Source organism: Dama dama, chromosome 11 (assembly GCF_033118175.1).
Source record: "Dama dama isolate Ldn47 chromosome 11, ASM3311817v1, whole genome shotgun sequence".
NCBI lineage: Eukaryota > Metazoa > Chordata > Mammalia > Artiodactyla > Cervidae > Dama > Dama dama.
Window position 1 is genome coordinate 82,253,300 of NC_083691.1, and position 16,701 is coordinate 82,270,000.

Below are 16,701 nucleotides of genomic sequence, written 5' to 3' on the forward strand. Positions count from 1 at the left end.
AAGACCCCACATGCCTCAGAGTGACTAAGCCTGCTCACCACAGCTAGAGAGCTCCTGCAACACAACGAAGACCTGTGCAGCTAAATAAATAAACAACAAAATTAAAAAAATAACTGTAAAAGTGATACATGCTGCTGCTGCTAAGTCACTTCAGTCGTGTCCGACTCTCTGCAACCCCATAGACGTCAGCCCACCAGGCTCCCCCATCCCTGGGATTCTCCAGGCAAGAACACTGGAGTGGGTTGCCGTTTCCTTCTCCAAAAGTGATACATACTCGGTGTTAAAAAGAATTGAAAACCTGACCTACTGTACCCTCTTTCTCTTTCCTCCTCTTGGCAGTCAACAGAAAACCAAATGGTCCATCAGGAGTCACTGGAGGATGGCGGAGGACAGGAGGGTGTGACAGACCAGGAGTGACCCCTGACCCTGAGGGACTGACACTTGGCTTGACTGTACATGGGATTCATTGCAGTGAGGGGGCAGGTGGACTGCCCAAATTTTGAGTTTTATATCACAAATACAGTCTCAGAGCTGCAGTCTCCCAACCTCCTTTGTAAAAACAGTGACCTTCTACTCAATTCCATTTGATTTTTACAACCTATCTTTTCAATAGCATCTTATTTCATCAATGATCCCTCAAAAAATCTGAATCAAGTGGTCTTATCTCTTTCTTATAGCTTATTCTATCATCCACATGAGTATTCCCAGGATCATTTATTTAGTCGTGCATTAACTATAGGCTTCTAACCTACAATGATGAAATTCTTGCTCAGAATCCTCCACTGACTCCTAATATTCAAACATCCTAATACAATAGACAAACCCCTTCATGATCTGACCTCTATCTAGCTCTGCAAACTCATCTTTCATCCCTTTCATATACAAACTGGGCTCCTGACACAAAAACAATCTTGTAGTTCCCTGTCCTTTCTAGCTTGTAGGATCTGTAAGTGTTGTTTCCTCAGTGGACATCCTTCCCCTACTCTGGGCTAGCTGTCAAACTCCTTGTGTTCTTTAAGAGTCTGTACAAGTATCACTCTTCCCTTTCTTGACATGTCTCAGTAAAGTCCTCGCTTTTCTGAGCTGCCTTAGTGTTTTGTCCACACTTCTACTATAGCATTTATCTATGTTAAATTACTAATTTAAGTATCTTGCTTCTACAAGATCAGGGGTCTGCATACTCTCAGAGTATCCATGAATCACCTGAATTATAAGCAAAATTTTATGCAGATCTATTTTCTTCTGGGGAGAAGGTTCAGAGCTCATATCAGACTCTCAAAAGAGTCCGTATTTACTCTCAAAATCAAGCTAAGAACACTGCACTAGATAATGAGTCCCTAGAAAAGAGTGAGTTCTGTTCTTTGGGTCTCTATGGTTAGATAACTAAATGTTAGCTGAATGAGATTTTCAGTTATTATTTAAAGATAGATGTTCATACTAGAAAGATATATGGTAAATTCAACTTCCTCTATTCTTTGATGTTTTTATGTAGACTAGAAGTGTGATACAATGAAAAGCACATAGGATAAAAGGAAAGAGATGGAAGGGTTTACACCAAACTACTAACAGTGGTTACTCTTGAAAAGAGGGATGGGTTAAGGGTCAGATGGACTTACACCTTTTACTTATACTCTTCTATATTGAACAAGTGTTTGTTTTATAATGTGCACTTTTTAGATTTTAAATTTAAAAATAATACTTTCAACTATGGGACTTTAAGTGCATTAAACAGCTAGCTTCAAATTCTAGCTCTGTTTCTTATTTAACTTTGTGACCCTGGAACCTTACTAATCTTTATAAACCTATGTTTCCTCAACTGTAAAATAAGGATAAGAGTTACTAATCCCACATAGTTATTACACCACAAAGTCTAGTAGAAAGTAGACAGTAAATTTAGCTGAATGTAAAGTTAAGGGTTTTTTTTTTTGCACTCTTCAAAAACATCTAAAATAGAACTCAACACATAGCCATTATTATCTCAATACTGTGAGTAAACATTAAAGTGTACTTAGTCACTCAGTCATGTCCAACTCTGTGACTCTATGGACTGCAGCCTGCCAGGCTCCTCTGAACATGGGGATTCTTCACGCAAGAATACTGGAGTGGGTTGCCATGGCCTCCTCCAGGGAATCTTCCCACCCCAGGGATTGAACACAGGTCTCCCACGTTGCAGGCAGATTCTTTACCATCTGAGCCACCAGGGAAGCCCATTTTATTATCTCAATACTGTGAGTAAACATTCATAAATGCAGTAAAAGTTTGATGTCATATGGCTGGTTTATGATGTGGCTATGAGCTGTGATTGCTAATTAATAAAGGAATCCCATAATATATTCATTTGTTTTTAAATAAAGAAGGGTTACAAAATTTTTCAAAACAATTTGTAATATTTGTACTTCAAGAATGAAGTGCAAGCATTGGTTTAAACTAAGTAAAGTACAAGTATGTTTAAACTGGGTTCTCAGTTTATCCATGTTCTTACTAATAAAAAATTCTTTGCAGTTTTAACTTACCTTGTGGCCTGTCTCCACCTGTAGACATTACACCATATTTTGTGAAGCCTTCTTGATTTCTTTATAGGTTCTACAAAAAATAAAATGTCATTGATAATGACAGGTACATTGTAATTTCTACCATCCTTTTATCCTATAATTTCATAACTAAAAGTTTTGTTATATATGCAATTGATTGTTTAAAATTTCTAATAGTTAAAAATACATAAAGTAAAATGCAAAAGTCCTTGTTCCTCTTAGACTTTTAATTTTTAAGTCACTTGGTGTTAAGTAGGCACAATGACCTTGGTATCTATATCTGAGTGACTAATAAATTAATTCTTATGTATTTAGAAATGTAGTTGGAATACTCTAACATGGCTTAGGGAGCTTCACTGAATCAAAAGAATTCAAAGCAGCTCATTTGACCTGAAAATAATGAAAGCCAAAAATCTAGAGATTTTTCATTAAGTATCCCACATTAAATCAAATGACTGACATCAAGTGACAAGTGAAGTAGGTTTGTAATAGGTTTTTCTGTTGGGGCTAAGTCAGGTGATCTAGTCAAAAGTAGGTATAAATCCTTTTGGAGAACACTCTATGAATTATATAGTTTTGTGAGTAGGACAGCAGACTCCAAGCCAGCTGTGTCTTTTATTTATTTTTCATTATTTGAAGCCTCTTGGGCAGTTTGGCCAAGTCTCTGAATCTCTGGACTTTCAGTTTCTTAACTGGTATAATTGGCACAGTAGTAATAGTAGTCACCTCACAGTTCAGAAGTGAAGATTAAGGTGAGTGAAGGCTGAGGGGGCAGGGACCAGGATACAGGAGTGGGCTTACTGAATCACCTTTATCATTTTGTCAAGGTCCCTGTCCTTTATTCTAAGTGAATCTATGTTTATTCCAGCTTGGCTTGTTCTTTCTTTCCCTTTAACTTCACAGAAAATTTTTCTTAAAAGACTCTTTTTTTGTAAAATGCTGTTCTTTGTCCTAAAGGAATATGAGAGGCAATGGATGGCCTTACCGGCTCTGTCAGTCACTAATTGCCACCCAGTAACCATGTTCCCTGTTTTCTAAGAAACCTGTTAAAAAAGCAAAACAAAACTGTATTCCCCATTATCCTTCACAGGTAGTTGTAACCATGGGGATAGATTCTATTCATGAGTTACAAGTAGAAATAGTGTGAGTGACTTCTGGGAAGTCTCCTTAAAAGAGACAGCACATCTTTTTCTTCCCATTCCTTCTTCCTGCTGGCTGAACACACAAATGAGACAGGTGGACTCCTAGCAACCTTCTGTACCAAGAGGTGAGACACCGAGGGTGGCAGAAGAGCAAGATGGAAGGAATCTTGGTCTCTCACACCAAGGAATTGATTGAATAGCTCTGGATTGCCTATCTATGGACCTTCTTTTTTTAACGTAAGAGAGAAATGAGCTTCTAGCTTATGTAAGCCACTATTATTTAGGTTTGAGCCCAACCTTACTTATATGCTGGTCCTTTAGAAAGTTGTCTTGAACCAAGAACCATTTTTAATTCTTAAAAGTGTCATTACATTTCCTTTGATCCTATGTGTGCTTTCCTCATATCAACAAATTTTCTACTATTCAAAAGCCTCTAGGGTATCCCTCCAGTTGTTTTTACCCTTTCTCTCTTGCATCACCCATATCTTGGATACTGTACATTCATTTGAGCTCCTCAGAAGGAACTTGGAAAATGGGACCATTCTACTGGAGAGAGAAAAAGGAATTTTGGCTAAAATTAAATTTTAGCTTTTTTGCATATTATAGGAAAAGTAGAGTTCATTTCAACTCAGAAAACATTTAGCCCATACTATGGAAAAGGCATTGTGCCAGATCTTGGGAGGGAATATAAAGATGACATAGTTCCTCCTTCAGGGAGTTTACAGACTAGTAGGAAAGATGAGACATACATATAACTATAGCATATGATGGACTGGAAAAATGCAGTAAGAAAAGTATAAAGTACCTAAAACTTGCAGAGGAGAAAAGATGAGCTCTGGTCATGGAGATTAAAGAAAGTGTCATAAAGAAGATAGGTTATGAGCTTGACTGTGAATAGTATGTAGAAATGGTACAAAGGGGATCAGTGATGGGTCAGAGGTGGACAGTTGCAATGCATCAGAGGATTTAGGGGTTCCAGGGAGTATCATTGGTAGAGTAGAAGGTAAGGCTGGATAGGTGAATTAGAGACAGGTAAAGGGCAGTGAATATCTTCTTGGGAGTCTGATCTGATGTGGAGAGAATAAGGAGTTACTGAAAGCCTCTGAGCAAGGGAATAACCAGATTACATGTCCTCAGTAAGAAGATGACAATTTTGACTGCAGAGGAAAGACCGGCTGCAAAGAGGCTAAGATGGACACCTTTAATAATCCAAGTAAAAGGCAATGATGGCCTGAATTAGGGAAGTGACTATTAGAATGGAAAGGAGGGCACAGACAGAAGCAATATTTCAAAGGTTACTGCATGAACTAAATGTATGCTTTGCCCAGGACAAAAAAAATTAAAAAAGTTGGAAAAAGAATAATTCCCTGATCCGTAAGTGGAAAGAATTTTTAAAATTACACTCTCTTACACTAGGAAACTAAAAGGAGGCTGAATATGCTGTAATAATGAATTTATTGGCTCTACAATTTTGACAGAGACTTAACCTTTGTTTTTCCCCAGATGTCAATTGGGGGTACTCTGACTGACCCTCTAGGAGGTAAGGAAAGAATATTGAAGAGCATCTCGGGAAAGAATGCAACCAACCCTTCTATCCTATTGTTCATCCTTTGCCCAAGTGTTAAATAGCAGATGGAAGGTATTTTATAACGTAAGGTTCTTCCACTTCTCCTCGGTTATCCCTTTGCCCATCCTTATGCACCATTTTCACCCAGTCTACCCATGCACACACTCCATAAGAAATCCAGAGAAAATTTAAGAGGAAGAGGAGGTTTTCTAAACAGTATAAGAATTTCCTACTATTTGCCTCTTCATTGCTCACTATAACCATGCCAGCATAGCTCCCCCAAAATGGAAAAGGCTAGCATAGACCCATGTAAGGGCATTGTATTCTCTAATAGCTTTCAGATAAATAACACTCCCCTCCCCCAAATCCTAAATAGCTACTTCTTCATTATCAGGAGATACATTCTAAAGATCTCCTTGAATGGACACATTTGAGCATTTAATCAGCTGCCATTTTCTCTTTTTATTTTCCTGATTATTGAGGAAGATTGAAATTGGTATTAAAACCTTCTAATCTCTCTTTTCTCAGTAGGGCAGGAGCTGACAACAAAATAACCATGAACCTACAAATCAGAAGCATGTCCTGTGTAATCTTTTGCAATTTATGGTTTAGTTCTTCTTATGTGGGGCACTGAGAGCAATAAATGAAATAAAATAATGAGGATTTTTTTCTTCCATGATTCCCAAGGTGATTCCTAGCACTCTCGAAAGCAGAAGTGATTAATCAAGTCAGTGGGGACAAGCAGCAGTAATGTGATTTTCAAAACTATAGATATCCGATAAACTGTTTCACTCTCAGGTAGGGTGTTTTTGTGTGTTTGTTTGTGTGTGTGTGTGTGTGTGTGTGTGTCTGTGTGTGTGTGTTGGGAGCTAGTCAGTGGGAGAATCAACATCTTCAACATTGTCTCTGAGGGAAGATTAGCAGGAATTATTCATTTAAAAGATTCTTACATTTTATAAAAACCCAGAAGCTAAGAAAAATGTCGAGCAACTCATACTCTAGTCTTAAATTTCAGAATCAAAGGTCCTTAACTCAGGGTGTCCACAGACTATATTTCAGGCCATCTATAAGTCTTCTGAAATTATATGCAAAATCTGGTGTGATTTTACATTTCTTTGCAGAGAGGGTGGGCTGGTTTCTAAAAATTCTTAGAGTCATCCTTGACCCTCAAAAAGTTGAACTCCCTTCATTAAATAAAAGAGGACAGAGGAAGAGAGAAGGAAAGAGAGAGAGGAAAGAAGGGAAATAAAGAGAATTCAGGAGTCTCATCAATTCTGTCCCAAACCAAATCAATCAAATGTATGTGAAATGCGTACAAGGCACTTATCTATTAACCTTTGTATTTGTATGAAAAGTTAGCAATAGTATGATCATCTTCCTTTCAAAAGCCTCTGAGGTTTCAGGCTGGTTTTGATTGCATTTTGGAGCCCATGGTATTAGCAAAAATGTAGACGTTTATTCAATTCATGGAAACTATTTAGAAGAAAGTGTGTCCAAAAAGTTCTTTCATATAAATTCTGATTGTTTATGCTAAAGCCTTCAGAAGTGCCTTTAAATGGCTACACCATTTGCAGCCAATAATTTTGTATTAAAAGGAGATATAAAAAAGACAAAATTTACACAAAGAAAAATTTCTATGTTTTTCAGAATATTATTGTTTCAGCATATAAAAAACTAATTATAGTGGATTCCTATTCTCACTTAAGAAAGCTTTCAAGTGAAACCTAATTCTTATCATGTTCCCCAAGCTCCTGCAAAGGCTTTAGAATTTTCACTAATGTTCCTATGTAATTAATTAGCACATATTTTTCTGCACATAGAGGAGTAAACACTGAGAATCCTCTATCCCTTTTCTATGTTACAAAAGGCATGAATTAACCTCCCTCCATTTCTAATCTTTTTTATATTTCATTCTTAATCCTAAAGAGGCATATACATATTGGATTTATCTGCCTTGTAAAATAGGCAGTCAGTCATCCTTTCTTTAAGATTGCTCTCAAATTTTAAGTCAGCTTCAACTAAACATGTAAATAAGCAAGCTCTTCAATCCAAACATTTTTTAGTTGACAACCTGCAAAGGCAGATTGTGACATCATATAAAAATTAAGCAAGAAGATGACTATTTTACAAATTGTTATAACTTTGAATAAATAGTAATTTCTTTAAATGACTTCCTTAAATAAAAGTTAGCATATTTTGAACCTACATTAGTAAAGATTTATGAGATTTCTTCTCTTATGAAAATATTTGCCCTCTCAATGCCTCTCAAAGCATATAAAAGCACTACTTACCCCATGTTGCTTGCCGTGGTTATATCATCATCAGATCAAGGCGTATCTGGATTCTGAATTAACTTAAAGGTTATAAAAAGAAGCAGTAGAGGTTTGACTTCCCCAGAAACGAGACTGTCATATGCTAACTAGGCTTTTAAATGAGGAAAACTAGTGTCTCTTCTAATTATATAAGCTCCAGGTCAAATTCTAGCATCAACTAATCAAATAACTGAACTGCTTTTAGTTTCAAGGAGTAAAAGAAAGAAAACTGTTTAAAATGAATGATTTTAGTATCTTTGAAAACTGGAGACTTGAGCATTGAAAGTTATTCTTATACCATTAAAAGTTAAATATTTTTAAAAGCAAAGTATATATCTTGCTACCTTAAATAATTTGAAGAAAAGTATTAGGGAAAATTTAGTTTGCAGTAAAACAGATATTTTTCTGTATTTTCCAGAAGTTTTGAATTTGCATTGTATGTCCTGGTCTCTGAAAATATCCTCTCAGCTTATCTTAACTTGTCCAGTATTCATCTGCTTACAAATTTCAATAAATAAAAATATTTAACTCTAAAATCATACCAAGTTAACGCTAAGCAACATATCCAAAATTGTCTAATTTTTTAAATGTATCTTTTGAACACTTATAAATAGGGTCTTTTAAATTAAATACAAAGTTATTGTGATTTCTATAAAAATGCCATTTAATTTCAACATTTTAAAAGACATTTCAACCCAAATTTATAATAGTACAACTAAAAATAAAAAAGAATTGGGTAATGATTTATTGAGGAAATACAAATTTTCACAAGAAGTTGAGGAAAGAAGTATATTATAGCAGTTATCTGTTGCATACACCATTTTGGAGGAGTTAGCTTTACAGAAATAGTTTCAGCAAAAACGCTCATCTTTTTTAAAATTTTTAGTAGAGTACAGTTGCTTTACGATGTTATGTGAGTTTCTGCAGTACAGCAAAGTGAATTAGCTCTGCTTATCCATAGAGCCCCTCTCCTTTGGACAGCCTTCCATCTAGGTCACCACAGAACACTGAGTAGGGTTCCCCATGCTACACAGTAGTAAAGCCTACTGTAATTTTTAATAGGTAGCTGTCATGTACTGTTTTGGCAATTTTAAAATTACATTATCTCAAAGTAAAGGTGCTTCCTAGGCAGAGAATATGTGAGCCCACACTGATCTACTTTTTAAAAAAATAAGATATAATTCATCTATGTCAAGGAGAAATACATTTTCCTTTACCCTTCTGGATTCTTCTGGCTGGTCTAAGAATTACAGTAAATTTGACATGAAATAGATTAACAGGAGAAAATCAAAAGTTTAATAACATGGGAGAGAATCGGGAATACTGAATAGCTCACTAAAATGGTCAAAGCCCTGATCTTAAAAACCACTTTCAGCTAAAGACAAAGCAGGATGTTGAGGGTAATGGTTTGGGACTTCAAAGGAAGGCAATTCAAGTAAGTTGGAAAAGCAAATGTTTGGTAAACAACTGTTTGTTGGGCCAGGGTGAGACAATGAGACAGAGTGAACTCTAAATGTCTGGGCCTTGCTGAGTTTCCCCCACCACACCTAGCCTAAATCCTTTGCATATATCTCTGGTGATACCTCTATTCTGGCAATAGACGCTATATCTAAATTCTTTAGGCAGTTAAGGGGCAGGTGAAAAGAAAGACTTTAGGACTTAAAAAAAAGACTTTTAAGACTGTTTCTTAAAAATAAATCTCCCTAAATTAATACTCATGCCAAAGAGACACATTTTGGGGTGGCATGTTTGGGGTGGCTTCCTTACATACAACATACATAAAATTTTCCCTTTTAATATTAACATGAACAATTCAGGGTTTTTTTGCATTTGCAAGTTGCACAACTACTAACTCTAGAACATTTGCATCACCCCAAGGAGAAACCCAATGCCTCCCAATTCCTCCCTCCCTTGCAACTACTAATTTACTTCCTATCTCTATGAATTTAATTATTCTGGATACTTCACATAAAAGTATTATATGTGGCCTTTTGTGACTGGCTTCTTTAACTTAGCATGACGTTTTCAAGGCTGGTTTATGCTATATCATATGTCAGTACTTCATTCATTTTATGGCTGAAAAATATTCCACTGTACAGATATATCACATTTTATTTATCCATTTATCAGTTGAAGGACATCTGGGTTTTCAGTATTGGGCTGATATGAATGAAGCTGTCATAAACATTTGTATACATGTCAATTCTCTTAACATGCATACTTAGGAATTGCTGGAACATATGATAATTATATATCAACTTTTTGAGAAACTGTTTTTCACAGTGCTGTACCATTTTTCATTCCTACCAGACCAATCTTTATTATTATGTGTTTTTAACATAGCCATACTAGTGATTGAGAAATGGTATCTTATTGTGGGTTTGCTTTGAATTTCCCTAAAAAATAATGATGCTGAATATCTTTTTGTTTGTTTATCAGACATTTGTATATCTTCTTTGAAAAAATGTCCATTCAAATCCTTCGTCCATATTTAAATTGGGCTGTCTTTTTATTTATGTATATTTATATATGAGTTCTGTATATATTCTGAAAACTAAACCTTTATCAGATGTATGATTTCCAAGTATTTTCTCCCATTCTGTGAACTGTCTTTTCATTCCTTGATAGTTTCCTTTAAGACATAGATATACTTTTCAAAGATGACAAAATTCAGGTACAGGATTGGAAACTGACTTTGTCAAGATCTGCATAGTTTAAATTAAAATGAACAAACAAACTCTCAATTGAATCATATAATTTCTTTTTTTTTTTTTCTTTTCTTTTTTTGGCATGTACTATCTTAGTTCCCCGACCAGGGATCAAACCTGCGCCACCTACAGTAGAAGCACGGAGTTTTAACCACTGGCCTACCAGGGAAGTCCCCACATAATTTATTTTAAATTAATTATAAGATGATCAAAAGAAAGTTCAAAAAGGTGTAAATGACTGATGGTTTTATTGGCAAAAGTAACTAGATAGTGTATGAAGTTATTTCAGATGACAGATTTAGTTGTTTTCCTTACAAGTAAAAGCTGCAATTACCACATTAAAACTTTAATGCAGGCTATCTACATATGGAGCTTTAGCCTCAGGCCTGGAGCAGCTGTGAAATGAAAGTTACCACACCATTCTAGTCCTTGGATATCAGTATATTGTCCTTCGCCTTCCACCCTGCAACAGTAAAAAATAAGTGTGTTCATTAACAAGACTAGAAATTTACAGTCCAGGTATAAGACTGTCTAGTATATAATATACTATGTCTGAAGAATTATATCATTCTGCTTTTAAACTTTGATTTAAAACCTGACATCCTGTTTTTATGTCCTACCAAAAAAAAATACTACTATTCCAAACAAACATTGTCATTATACAAATTTTTATGTATTTTAAGATTTTAGGATTACATATGCTTAGTTTAGACAAAACCAAAACAGTCACAAAATGAAAAGTTTATATTGGTTATCTGACTTAATTAGTTCATTTATTCAACAAATGTTTATTGATCTTCAACTATGTGTGAGATGCTAGTGTTTTCTGGACTCTTTGGAGTGGTGAAAATGCGCTTCACAGAACCAAACAGACCTTTATCCCATGGGTTAGAGTTTTCTCCCTTTATTAATATCAGCATGAAAAGTTTTTATGTTGTCATCACAGACTTGGCAATAGAACAGGTGAACCCTTTTCTACCCGCCTCAATATATATCAACCACTTCATAACAATTAGGTTGCATTTTTAATTCTGGAAATAATAATGGAGTAGTTATAAATGAATATGAAACCTCTGGATGACATAGTATTTGGTGTGAGGATTAAGTTTATAAAGATGTGTGAGGGTGGCGGTGAAGATTTGGATGAAGGTGGTCAAATGCTACAAACTTCCAGATACAAGATAAATAAAGTATTAGGAATGTAATGTATAAGATGATAAATATAATTAACACCTTTGTGTGTTATACATAAAAGTTAAGAGAGTAAATCCTTAGTTCTCATCACAAGAAAAAAATATTTCTTTTATTACTTTATATCAATGTGATATGATGAATGTTCACTAAATTTATTGTGGCAATCACTTCATGATATGTAAATCAAATCATTATGCTGTATACCTTGAATTTATACAGTGCTGTACGTGAATTACATCTCAAACTGGAAGAAAATATAAAATAAAATTTAAAACTATAAAAAAACCTTGTCAAGATATTTCAAGCAAAAATAATTTTTGGCCTAAATTTTCTCAATAATTGCAACAAACTTTCCATTTCCAATATGACTACAAAAAGTTCCATAGGAATAAAGGAGTCAGAGGAAATAAATGAAAAATCTAATAGATTATCACTAGGAATGATATGTTTTGGAGGCTCATAATGGCCTTAGCCTCTCTCATAACATTTTTCCATAAAATGATAATCCAACAATTCTTCTAAAATATAAGTATATTTTAACTAAATACATTATAAAAGAAATTTAGCATTAACTAAATTTTTAGGCAAATATGCCTGAGAAATATCTTTTAGACTACAGTGACTTTTTATTTTAAACTCACCTGTTTTCATTGAAATTTCCAGTGTACTTTGCCCCAGTTGGGAATATATAAGTTCCCAGTCCATGAAACATATTGTCCTTAAAGTGTCCTTCATATACTGCTCCTGAAAAATGCTCAAGTTTTCCATAACCATTCATCTGTTTGTAACAGAGGAAATGACCTCAGTAACTAATCTTCAGTTTCATTAGTACATTTCTAAAAAGTATACACATATGTCTGTCATCCACTTAGTTATTTAATCTAACATTGTATCACCCTTTATTTCCACAAAAATAAGACAACATTTTTATCATTGTCCTTTGTATGTCTGTCTCTGTGAAGCTGACAAAGTCAGTGTTTCTGATCTGGGGCGCCTGAACATCTTGGAGGTCCATAATGATAATAACAGGGCTCCTCAAGATACCTTGAATATATCAAAAATCTTAAAGGCCAACCAGTTTAGTTAGCCCAGAAATGGCAAAAAGAAGTTGTTAAGGACAGAAATTTGTATTCAAGCAGACCCAAGAACATATTTTTGTTTCATCACTTACTAGCTGGGCAAGAAATCTGAGCCGAATTTCCCTCAATTGTAAACCAGCAATATGAATGGTATCAAACTCATTAGGCTGCTATGAGGATTAAATGAGAAAATTATGTAATGAGTTTAGTTTGTTCAACGAATAGGAAATGAGAAAGATGATGACAATTAGCTCTCTGAATGAGTTTCATACTATTCCTTATATTCATATATATTAAATATAATAATTTGTTATATTTATTACATGGTCTCCTCATACATGTTTTTTGAAATGGCGAAATGCCAGGAATCATTTAACCAACTGAGTTACTTATCCACTGTCAAAATTCAAAACAATAATAATACCTTGTCATTTTTCCAGCTTCCTGTGTAGACAATCCCATTCGGAGTGGTATGAATACCTATTCCATTTCTCTCAATGACTCCAGAAGATGTTCTTGTACAGTCCCCATCTAAGTGAGAGAGAAATACTGAAGATTATAAACGGGAACCCTGTTTGACTAAGTATTAAAATATGTTCAACCTTAATCAGAACTGCATCACAGTGGGTCCCTCTGCTTTCCTAGCACCAAGATGAGGCACTCCATGGACCTTTAAATCATTGAGACTCAAGGGCCTGGAAGACTGACACTGGCTATAGCCCTCCCATAGGTTTCCAAGGCACACTGTCTATACTGAACTTTAGAGTTTAACATTTAAAATCTGTTCCTCCATTAGTATCTTTTTTTCTCTCCATTAGTATTTCTGTGTGATTTTATTTAATGGAGTCAATATGTCAACAGTACTTTTATCAAGTGTGACAGTCTCAGTTTTGCACTCTTAAGCTATTTAATTTTAATCTATATAGAAAAAAGTAATTGAAATGTATGCTTACCATACTTGTCTCCATTTGGAAATATAAAGTTTATCTTAAATACTTCAGGAGCTGTTTTAAAAGATTTAAGAAAAATCACATAAACAAATATTTTTTAAAGTTTTTATTCTTTGATATGGACAATTGTTGAAGTCTTTATTGAATTTGTTACAAGATTGTTTCTGGTTTATGTTTTGGTTCTTTGGCTGAGAGGCATGTGGGATCTTAGCTTCCCAACCAGGGATCAAACCCACACCCCCTGCATTGGAAGGTGAAGTCTTAATCAGTGGACCATAAGGGAAGTCTCAAACTTAAACATTTTTATGTTATAAGACCTATAACAAATTTGCTGGAAGAGCAAACCAAATAGACTCACTTTATATTCATGTTTACTTGGCATTTCCATAGTTGAGTGTAGGGTTCTGGGGAAATAAATAATTTTGTCTAGATGATCTATTTTTATTTGTGTATTTTAACAGCTTTATTATTATATAATTCACATACCACAAAAATTACTTTTTTAAAAGTATACAAAACTCATTTGTTTTCGCATACTCAAGTTGTATAACTGTCACCACAATCTAATTTTAGAATATTTTAATCACTCTCAAAAGAAATCCTGTACATATTATCAGTTGCTCTCTATTACCCTAAAACCCACCCAACCCCACCCCCAGACCCTGGCAAACAATAATCTATAATCTGTCTCTATGTACTGGTATAATCCAGACAGTTCATAGAAATGGAATCATACAATATGTGGTCCTTTGTGAGTAGCTTCTTTTACTCAGCTTCAAGTTTCATCCATGTTGCAGCATGTATTAGTATTTTATCACTTTTTATTGATGAATAGTCCACGGTACAAAAATAACATATTTTGTTTCTTTATTCATTCATCAGTTGATGGTCAGTTGAGTGTTTCCAGTTTTGGCTAGAATGAATAATGCTACTATAAACATTCATGTATAATTTTTTGTATGGGCATATGTTTTTATTTCTCTTGGGTATATGATCTATGGATTATTTCACAGATGTAAGGTAGAGTGAGCAATCTCAGAATTGGCAGTAGGAAGAAATAGAAAAAAAAGATAGTAAGTGAGAAGAGGCGGGGGAAGGAGTAGGGTCCAAACAGAATGAGATTGGAATGAAGACAGGTAAAAAATGAAAAAAGAAAACCACAGGACTGGGGGGTAGTGGGTGGAGTAGAGTGGAATCTATGCCTCAAGCTGTGGGGCATTTAGTCAATTAAAACATTAGAAACTAATTTTTTCCAATACTGAAGAAAACATATATTGGAGATGATAAGTAAACTATAACTTCTAGAACAACAGCCTATTAGAATGTTACTCAAAGTGTGGCCCATGCATTAGAATCACTTAGGATGCTTTACAAGTTGCTAGGCCCTACTATACACTGCAGAATCAGAATCTCTATGGGTGGGACAAGAGAACTGATCTTTTCAACTGGAATACTAACCTGAGTGCCAGTTAAGAAAGACTGGAATCTCATCCCCTCTGAGGAAACAGAGTTAATAAACAAAATAGGCAGAAGACTTAAACATCATCAGAAAGGGAGAGTCCAGCAGCCTTGAGAAAGGAGTAGACACTTATGAAAAATAATTAACAATTTAGGAAATGAATAATTTAACTGTGAAAAGAAGAGAAGCAAAAAGCAAAGGAGAAAAGGAAAGATATACCCATTTGAATGCAGAGTTCCAAAGAATAACAAGGAGAGATAAGAAAGCCTTCCTCAGTGATCAGTGCAAAGAAATACAGGAAAACAATAGAATGGGAAAGACTAGAGATCTCTTCAAGAAAATTAGAGATACCAAGGGAACATTGGTATCCTTTATGGCAGAAAGTGAAGAGGAACTAAAAAGCCTCTTGATGAAAGTGAAGGAGGAGAGTGAAAAAGTTGGCTTAAAGCTCAACATTCAGAAAACTAAGATCATGGCATCAGGTCCCATCACTTCATGGCAAATAGATGAGGAAACAGTGTCAGACTTTATTTTTTTTGGCTCCAAAATCACTGCAGATGGTGACTGCAGCCATGAAATTAAAAGACGCTTACTCCTTGGAAAGAAAGTTATGACCAACCTAGACAGCATATTTAAAAACAGACACATTACTTTGTCAGCAAAGGTCCATCTAGTCAAGGCTATGGTTTTTCCAGTGGTCATGTATGGATGTGAGAGTTGGACAGTGAAGAAAGCTGAGCACCACAGAATTGATGCTTTTGAACTGTGGTGTTGGAGAAGACTCTTGAGAGTTCCTTGGACTGCAAGAAGATCCAACCAGTCCATCCTAAAGGAGATCAGTCCTGGGTGTTCACTGGAAGGACTGATGTTGAAGCTGAAACTCCAATACTTTGGCCACCTCATGCGAAGAGTGGACTCATTGGAAAAGACCCTAATGCTGGGAAGGCTTGGGGGCAGGAGGAGAAGGGGACGACAGAGGATGAGATGGCTGGATGGCATCACCGACTTGATAGACATGGGTTTGGGCAGACTCTGGGAGTTGGTGGACAGGGAGGCCTGGCGTGCTGCGATTCATGGGGTTGCAAAGAGTCAGACATGACTGAGCGACTGAACTGAAGGGAACATTTCATGCAAAGATGGGCACAATAAAGGACAGAAATAGTATGGACCTAACAGAAGTAGAAGATATTAAGAAGAGGTGGCAAGAATACACAGAATTGTACAAAAAAGATCTTCATGACCCAGATAATCACAATGGTGTGATCACTCACCTAGAGCCAGACATCCTGGAATGCAAAGTCAAGTGGGCCTTAGGAAGCATCACTATGAACAAAGCTAGTGGAGGTGATGGAATTCCAGTTGAGCTGTTTAAAATCCTAAAAGATGATGCTGTGAAAGTGCTGCACTCAATATGCCAGCAAATTTGGGAAACTCAGCAGTGGCCACAGGACTGAAAAAGGTCAGTTTTCATTCCAATCCCAAAGAAAGGCAATGCCAAAGAATGTTCAAGCTACTGCACAATTGCACTCATCTCACACGCTAGTAAAGTAATGCTCAAAATTCTCCAAGCCAATCTTCAGCAATACGTGAACAGTGAACTTCCAGATGTTCAAGCTGGTTTAGAGACCAAATTGCCAACATCCACTAGATCATTGAAAAAGCAAGAGAGTTCCAGAAAAACATCTATTTCTGCTTTATTGACTATGCCAAAAACTTTGACTGTATGGATCACAATAAACTGTGGAAAATTCTTCTAGAG

The 16,701-nt window shown here is 35.5% G+C and overlaps 1 protein-coding gene across 1 annotated transcript in view; it reads right to left on the minus strand.

Annotated features, from left to right (window-relative positions):
* Positions 1-10,491: 10,491 nt before the first annotated feature.
* Positions 10,492-16,701, minus strand: part of MORN2 (MORN repeat containing 2) — a 10,514-nt gene continuing 4,304 nt past the window's right edge. The window contains exons 3-6 of the mRNA XM_061156122.1: positions 13,487-13,537; positions 12,958-13,064; positions 12,096-12,232; positions 10,492-10,723 (exon numbers count right to left, since the gene is read on the minus strand). Of these exons, the coding sequence (XP_061012105.1) occupies positions 10,621-10,723; positions 12,096-12,232; positions 12,958-13,064; positions 13,487-13,537 (398 nt within the window). The 3' untranslated portion in view covers positions 10,492-10,620. The remainder of the gene's footprint in view (positions 10,724-12,095; positions 12,233-12,957; positions 13,065-13,486; positions 13,538-16,701) is intronic.